The sequence below is a fragment of the Perca flavescens genome, chromosome 19 (assembly GCF_004354835.1).
Source record: "Perca flavescens isolate YP-PL-M2 chromosome 19, PFLA_1.0, whole genome shotgun sequence".
NCBI classification, from domain to species: Eukaryota; Metazoa; Chordata; class Actinopteri; order Perciformes; family Percidae; genus Perca; species Perca flavescens.
In genome coordinates this window covers 16,872,127-16,880,521 of record NC_041349.1, presented here as the reverse complement: position 1 = coordinate 16,880,521, position 8,395 = coordinate 16,872,127, and the positions used below count along the sequence as shown (strand labels likewise).

At 41.0% G+C, this 8,395-nt stretch overlaps 1 protein-coding gene across 2 annotated transcripts in view; it reads right to left on the bottom strand.

Moving 5' to 3' along the window:
- Positions 1–34: 34 nt before the first annotated feature.
- efs (embryonal Fyn-associated substrate) overlaps positions 35–8,395 on the bottom strand; it is a 10,839-nt gene continuing 2,478 nt past the window's right edge. For both annotated transcript variants that reach the window (XM_028563832.1, XM_028563833.1), the window contains 6 exons: positions 7,608–8,395; positions 7,231–7,365; positions 5,305–6,240; positions 4,344–4,415; positions 2,563–2,820; positions 35–2,377 (listed from right to left, as the gene is read on the bottom strand). The exon at positions 7,608–8,395 is cut by the window's right edge and continues 535 nt beyond it. In XM_028563832.1, coding sequence (XP_028419633.1) covers positions 2,192–2,377; positions 2,563–2,820; positions 4,344–4,415; positions 5,305–6,240; positions 7,231–7,365; positions 7,608–8,395 — 2,375 coding nt within the window. In that variant the 3' untranslated portion in view covers positions 35–2,191. The remainder of the gene's footprint in view (positions 2,378–2,562; positions 2,821–4,343; positions 4,416–5,304; positions 6,241–7,230; positions 7,366–7,607) is intronic.

Below are 8,395 nucleotides of genomic sequence, written 5' to 3'. Positions count from 1 at the left end.
CATTTTTCTTTTGACATACTACCACTGCAATCAATAATTCAAACACAATTGTTTAATTGTAAAATATGCATTTGTGCATTCGGAACAGGAATACAAGACAGGCATCAAATGTAGTGTTAAAAGTAAAGAGGTGTATTACTGTAGGAGAAAAGTCAAATATTCACTTCTATACTTCAGCAAATACAGATAAGCGACTCAAATGAGTCCACATTGTGTAAATAACTTCCTTGTACTAAAGAAAAAAACAGCCATATATTTGAACTGTAACTAAACATTTTTTCAGAAGAAATAAAATGTTTGTTGTAAATTACCCAGTAAAATCACCCCCTGGTGATGTGCATATTTAAATGTATCCAAATTAAAGCCATGCAAACTGGAAAGCAAAGAATATAAACATTGACAGTATATACTGCTAAAGGTTACTTGCGATCATGCTCTCTTCATACATATGCCATGTCCGATTTGGCAGGCAGGTATTCATTAATTAATACTTCAAACCCCCACAAGGTGGCAATGCAGCAGAGAGGATGTAAAAACAGGATACAGTTTACCTCAAAAAAGGATTTAAACAGAAAAAAATGATTATGCAGTGCCCTGATGATACGGATTTGGATCTGAAAAGTAAAATTTGAATGCAAGGTTAAGCAATATGACTGACAACACAGAAAATAGATAACACTTATAGTATTATAATCCAACTTTTGTAGAGCACCTTTGTGAAGTTGAGATATGTAGTGTAAATGTGAAAAGAATCACGTTTGTTCAACTTCCAGTCTACTTTATGTTCCACCACAGCTTCATATTCAACATGTTTCTGAGCTGTTTGTGCGCAACATTTTAAATATAATAACTGGTATAAATGAAAATGGTAGATGTCAGACACGAATACAATGGTCTGACATGAAAAACGGGTACGTTATCTTGGATGTAAAATGCAAAATCCCCCCATTTCAATTAACAAAAAATGCTGTGCTTCATTTCAGTTTCTACTAAGGATGGGCAATATAGTTACGATCAATATCACAACAGTAATAATTGTCAAAATATTAACAAAAATCTTGATACGGCAAGTGTAAAATAATGAAACTTATGTTCAGTACAGTAACGTGTTCCACTGCTATGCTTTACATTATCAATTAATTTATTATATATGTATCATACCCAGCCTTAGTTTCTACCTGACTTGAACTATCAAAGCAGATGTGATTAAGAAGTGTTGACAGGGGTAAGCATCGTATGGGAAATTAACATGAAAAGCAAAGAAAGGTAAGCAGATCATAACAAGACGTGTCGAGACAGGTGAGCTTGGTCGACAAGTTTCTTATCCATTGCCAGGCTACCATGTGACTGTGGGAAAGAACAGGATTAGGCAATTTCTCACCCAACCATTATTACTCCCTCAAATATGATCTCTCTCTCTCTGTCAGACAGGATTTTAATTTTCTTCAAGAGGTGTGTAAGACTGCATGAACGTAGACAGAGATGTTTGTTATCCTCATTGAGTGGATTACAAGCTGTACTGCAGTTAATCTTTGCTCTCTAGTGGAAATGGGTACTACACAAACACAACACATACTTGCACAGATTATAAATGGAAATCAGGCTTAATATGGAAGAAATGGAATAGGGTTCAGGAAGTTTGCCCAAAACACTTGATATGCTGCTTCAACAGCTTCAGAATGATAATAACAAAAGGGCTTTCAGGTAAACAGTAAAAAGTAGGCCAAAACCAGGATGTGAGGCCTCCTTCTGTGCTATTTTTGGAATGGGGGGATGGCTAAATAAATAGAGCAAGGAAGGAAAACTGCTATCATGTGAGTGAAAGAAAATATGGCAAACATAATAAAGCAAAGCTCCCAAGACAAACAGTCCACATGGACACTCAAAGCCACAGAGGAGCTTCAAATATTCAATAAGTTAACACTCAAAAAGACGTGGCATCAAAGCTGGGAAGGTCAGTATATAAACAAAAGGCAAACCAACACACACTTGGAGGACAGAACCAACCGTCAAAACTCAGCTTTGTAGCAGCTGCAGCGAGGCTAAACACGTGTTCCAGGATTCAACTTCGCTCGCTTCAAACCCATTCAAACGAAAGGTAATGAAAGAGTCTAACAACAAATAAGGCATTTCAAAGAGAGAAAATATACGTGTAGTGTAAACAAAGTTTTTACGAAAGTGATATGAAATATCATGAAGATATTTCTGCCAGGCGCTGGAGCAGAGTGGAGAAGCCAGCTGCTTGCTGGGAGAGCTCAGCGACACGGTCAACCATCTCCTGGGTGGCGGATACTGAAGGGTAGTTTTGTGCAGCGCCCTTTGTTGCCACAACAACTGACTTCAAGGCCTGACAGAGTCGTCCCCCTGAGGTTGTGATCTGAAGTAGAGAAAAGAAATAAAAGCAATTATTACACAGCTTTGATATTTATAAAAAAATTAAAAAAAAAAAAAAAAAAAAATTAAAAAAAAAAGAGTATACTTTGTGCTTTTATTCCTCAACATACAGGCTATACCTTATGATTTCACATGAATAATGTCATAAAAAAAACAAAAAAAACATACCTTGGCCCGGAGGTCGGCGGAGGTGAGAAGGCGGGAGAGCGTGTCCCCAATAAACACCAGTTTGTGTGCCGTCACAATAAGACTCTTTCCTCTAGCGACGAAGACGCGGGGAGGTTGGTTTCCCTGCACGCTGCTGAAGAGCACATCGATGGCGTCTGCCAGGCAGGAGAGGTGAGCGAGGCTTTGAGACAAGTAAAAGGACAGCAGCTCTGAGTCCTCCAGGGAGAGAGACACAGGAAGTGGAGGGGATGGGGTCAACTGTACAAGGAAGATCAATAGAGAAAGTCATGTTTCAGAGTCAAATATGCCACGGGCACAAAATGTATCATTGCCTTTAGGGGATGACAAATCTGAGAAATTGGATGGCTAATTGGAGTTTTGACAAGTTTTCCCTTTTGAATCCTTGTCACAGCTGGGAAAATCCAAACAAGGAGAATGAATTGGAGACATCCAATAATTACACAACAACCACAGATGCAATTAAAGCTTTAAGCCATTTTGCTATACTGCACACAACATAATTACATTACATTTAAATGACTGTTTAGCATAGCTGCAACAATAAGACGATTAACTGATACCCAATTCATTTTCTGTTGATTGGCCAACTATTTTGATAATCGAAAAAAACAATGTAAGCAAAAATGCCCTATCTCAGCTTCTTGAACGTGAGGATTTGATGCTTTTCTTTGTTAAATATTATGGTAAACTGAACATTTTTGAGTTTTGGACTGTTAGGTGAACAACACAAGAGATTTTATAATATTTTTATACTTACAACAGTAATTTCCCACTATTTTCTGACCTGATTTTATGGACCAAATGATTTATCAACAATTAATCGGCATGAATCCATAACAAAAAATAATCATTAGTAACAGTAATCTTAAGCAACCATTTATCTGACTTCCTAATGTAAACAAACATTATGCAGACCTCTGATTGATGATGTATAACTGTATTAATGTAATACAGGACGTGAGGCACTCAACTCTCTTTTAAATATTTTTAAATAAGGTTGACAGAGTCTTACACCGAACTTAAAAGCCAGAGAAAGTCAGACACAAACACACACACATATATGGTACGTCAGCAAGTGGCACTGTTGAAAGAATGACTGTGCTTTTCTGTCACTTGTTGTCCTGCAGCCTCCATTCTATGTGAGGCAAGATTGTTACGATTTACAAGTGACCTCTTGTTGGTGGTCTATGGCGTAACCAAGGAATCTAGCCACGACTCAAGAAAATGCAGACTGAGCGATAAGATAACATGACCTTAGTCTCAATCAACAGAAGACAAAACTGACTTAAGAGATAACAGAACACAATACATGATTGTAATTTTGCTTTGTATGCTGTTACAAGTCTCCAACTGTAGGCCTTGATGTTGGATTATCAGAAAAAAAAAAAAAAAATGAAAGCTTTAACATTGTAAACATTCTCTCAATCTCCACGCATAATGGATTAATGGACAGATTAATGAGACCGACATCAACAGGGGTTCATTTGATATAAAGTCAGTGGCGTTGGGTAATCATCATTAGTGTAGACTGAAGATGAATTTGGACCACATCAGGAGCTGAAAAGCTGCATCAAGCTGGATTAATGAGTCACAGTGCTCATTAGTAAACAGAGCGCACTGTGAACACAGAGTGAATCAATGACTTATCTGTGTGGACTTGCTGTGTGTTTCTGTTCAACAAAAAAAAACATCTAAAAAATTACAGTCTTTGGACTGTAGAAGCTAAGGAATGTGTAAAAATAACAGAAGTAGAGACTCACTGTTGGCTCTGCAGTGATAGTTTGTATGTGTCCGTTCTCACCCAGGACATCAGGAAGTGGCTCAGGTTTACCCTAGAGTGGGACGGAGAGATCCGTCAGGCATGTTCACAGACACATTTACTGTCTATGTTTGATTGTATTGTTACCATAAAACTACATGCGCACTCATGATATGTATAAATAGTTACCAGCAATTGTACAGATGTGTTGAAGCACAAAAAAAGAAAAGAATGCAGGTATATATAAAACATGTAAAGATAAATGACAAAGATGGAATTGTGGATGAACATGACAAACACTCAATTAGGGGTGGGAAAAATAATCGATTCTTAAATGCATCTTAGTCCTCTCTAGAATGATTCGATGCTCGATGCAGATAAGTTAATAATCAAAAGAAAAGAAAAAAAGTTACTGTCTCCAGACAAGTACAAATCAGAAAACAGAGTGACTGAAAGAGGATGGGATAATAGACAACAACTTAGAGAGATTAGTTAGGCAAGAGTGCAGAAAGAAAATAAATAAAGAAAAACACACAAAAATGGCCAAAAGGAAAAACAAAATTAAATTTTGTGTGTATGTATGTATGTATGTATATATATATATATATATATATATATATATATATATATATATATATATATATATATATATATATATATATATATATATATATATATATATATATATATATATATATCTCAAAATCTAAGCATTGTCTAGCTGCTTTGTCTAGGAAGTGATTAGCAAACTCGGATTTATATGTATATTTTTTTTTTAAATCACGCATGGAAACGTACATTAAAAAATTGTTGCATCGAGAATCGGTTTAGAATTGAATCGTTGGCCTCTGAATCGGAATCGAATCGTGAGGCGCCAAGAGATTTCCACCCCTACACTCAATAGTAGCATGGGAAAATAAAATGCAGATGTCGCATAACAAATTCATTTCATGAAAACTGACCTGCAGCTTGACGTATCCAACACTGTCTCCAGTAGGTACAGGGGCAGGGATGGGAGTCAAGCCGATCCCTGCATACTCATTGCTTGGGTCATCTTCTCCATCAATGGCGCCCACTGTAAGTGTCACAGTCGACAGAGTGGGAGGCAAGGGGAAGGCAGGCTGAGGGGTTGGTGGCAGGGGCCGCTCCTGGATCCAGCTACCTTTACGCGAGCCCATCCCACCTCCTGAGGACTTCCCATCAGGCACTGGGAGCGCAGGCAATGGCCTGCGGGACAGGGAATCTTGGGAAGGCAAACGTGGTCGGCCCTGAGCCTGCAAGAGGAGGGCGCTTTCCTCTAGGGAGCGCTGAACCAGCGTCAACAACCCTTCTGATGGAGGAGCGTTGCCAATAGCGGATAACGGCGGAAGGAGGTCTGACAGACGAGCCCATGCCTGCTGAAGAGGCGGTGGAGGATCATCTGAATGACTGGCTTTCCAGGTCGACAGGATTTCAGCCAACGAGGTGGCCAGGTCCCGTGACGACAGAGTGGAGGCCGAGCTGGAGGCTGTGTTAAGCACCGAGTGGACAAGGCTGGAAAGTGTGGCTCTCCACTGCATGTCACCTGAACCATTACTAGAAACAGAGAGGCGGCGAGTAGAGGTGGAGGAGGATGACAAAGAGTGAGGGAGGATTTCCGCAGTCAATGCAGGCATGTCATAGATGCCACAGTCATGCTCAGAAGAGTCTCGGTTATGACCTCCACTGCTGGCTCGTTTCTCAGGTCCAGGGACACGATAGACCTGTCCAACATCATCACCAGAGAGGCTGTTGGTGGACTCCCCCGGGCCTAGAGGTACACCTGGAAGTGTAGGAACACTGTATACATCGTCATCAACTTCGTCAGGCTGGACATCTAGTGTGGACAAATTCAGAGTGATGGTGGGGACATCATAGACCTACAAGTGGGGGATAAGACAGAGGGAATGTTTTGAAATTATGCGTGTTGTTGACTTTGATTATTTGGAAGGAGAATGATTCTATGAGACAGGGATGCAAAGTATCATTGTGCCATAACACAGTATGGGGTTTATGTGTCAATAAGGGAACCATGTTGCAGCCACAATACTGTGGGCATACAGAATTTGTAACAACAACATGTTTTTTGCGAGTTTAGAAGACTTTAGTCCACTTTTAAACCTGGCTTGTGCGTGGATGATCAGACTGAACTGGTTAAAGTAAAAACACATGATACCCACACCGTCAAAGAGTTGCAACAACCACCAAAGGTCAAAAGAGACAGATTTGTCCCCTTAAAATCAGCTAAGTGTAAAAGCAATGAGTCCACATACAGTAATTCCAGGCAAAGAGAAAAAATAATCAACAGCTGGCAGACATATTCAAGTAACAAACAGAAGACCACTGGGGGCAGGGTGCTAGTGGTATGGCCATGACAAATGGGTGTGACGGAGAGAAAATAGCAACAGCATTTGGACTGGATACACAGGCTCCCCCAGCAGAAAGAGACAGGTGTGGCCTCGCCTTGAAGGGGGGCAGGGAGGCAGACTGATGGTGGAATGTGGGACAAATGTCTCTTGTAGGTGAATCCCTTCACTTGTACAGACATGAATTTAATTCACCAGTTTAGTTCCCAGCTATATCTTGGTCAATTATAACATTCATAAGGATTGTTATTTGAATAAAAGAAAGAGCAAATTATAGGCACAACACATTTAAAAAGGACAACCAATGGAATACATCATCAATGAAAGTTTAACGTCTGCACAATTACTTTAAAACACAGATGTTGTGTAAATAGAAATTTTAACCTCCAAAATTTGATATAAAATCATAAAAGGTAAGAGGAGATTAAACACATTTGAGAAAACAGGTACTAATAACACAGGTCTATCTGTGGCTCTGTAAGGATTGCTTAGTGTTATCTTTACCTCGGTCTCAGAATCAGCTTGTGGTGGGACACTGCGAGGGGTGTCATAGATGCCATCATCATCATCACCACCACCACCACCAAGGGAAGATGGGACTGGACGATGCCACCTGCCTCTGGGAGGCGTATCATACACCTACCAAGACAACGAAAGCACAAAACCGAATTATGATTGCAGGTCTTGGTCGACCAACATTTTTATACTTTTCTAACATGCTAATGAAACTCTGACAACATACAAACGCACTCCACTCACAACCTCCCAAAGACAGAATACCTTTTTGGAGCAATTAGAATATGAATTAACCTACAACATAACACTGTTCTAGGCAGAACAACAATTCCAACAGTGTGGTAGTTGAAGTAGCCATCGCATACCTGGTCATCCACGGCATCTGAGAAATCCCGATTTTCTTCTTTTTTGTTCAGCATGTTATTACTTTTCTCCAGGCCATTATTTATCCTTTCCTCCATACTCGGAGGAAGTCCCCTCTGTTTGTCCTCTTCTTGCTGCAGGCTTGTAGAAGTGACCTGAGCAGCGGGTTTGGGGACACTGTTAGAATCAGCTGATGATGGTGCGGCATCTTTCCTGGTGACTCCCCTCACTGGAGGTGCTGGTGGACGAGGTTTGCGGGTCAAATTTGGTGAGCCAGGAACCCTGACCTGCCCTGCTCTGATCAGCAAAGGAGAGCCGCGGTGACAGGCCAGGCCTGGTTTGCCTCTGGCAACAGCCGGTTTGGGAGAAACTCCCTTGAGCAGAGGTCTGGGAGATGCTTGGACTGGGGATAACTGAGATGGGTGCTGGTGGGCCAAAGCTGTGGCTGAAGTCCTGTGAAGGCTTGCTCCCACAGGGGTAGGTGTTTGGTACATTCCAGGTGTGTCCTGGCTGACTTTCGACTGTGGGGTACTGAGTGTTCCGGTAGGGCCATTAGAGCAGACAGCAGTGCCCACAACTCCTCCTGTTGGGGATTGGTAAACACTGTCACCTGCAAGTGGTGTACCTTTGGGCACCAAGTAACAGTCTTCAGAGTGTCCTGTTGTTAGTGTTTCTCTAGGGACTAGATATGTAGTGTCCTCTGGTTCATCAGCCGCTCTTGGAACTCCAGTGGGGGCGAGGTACACTGACTCTGAAGCCATGAGAGCTCCTGGCTGTCTGGTATGCTGAG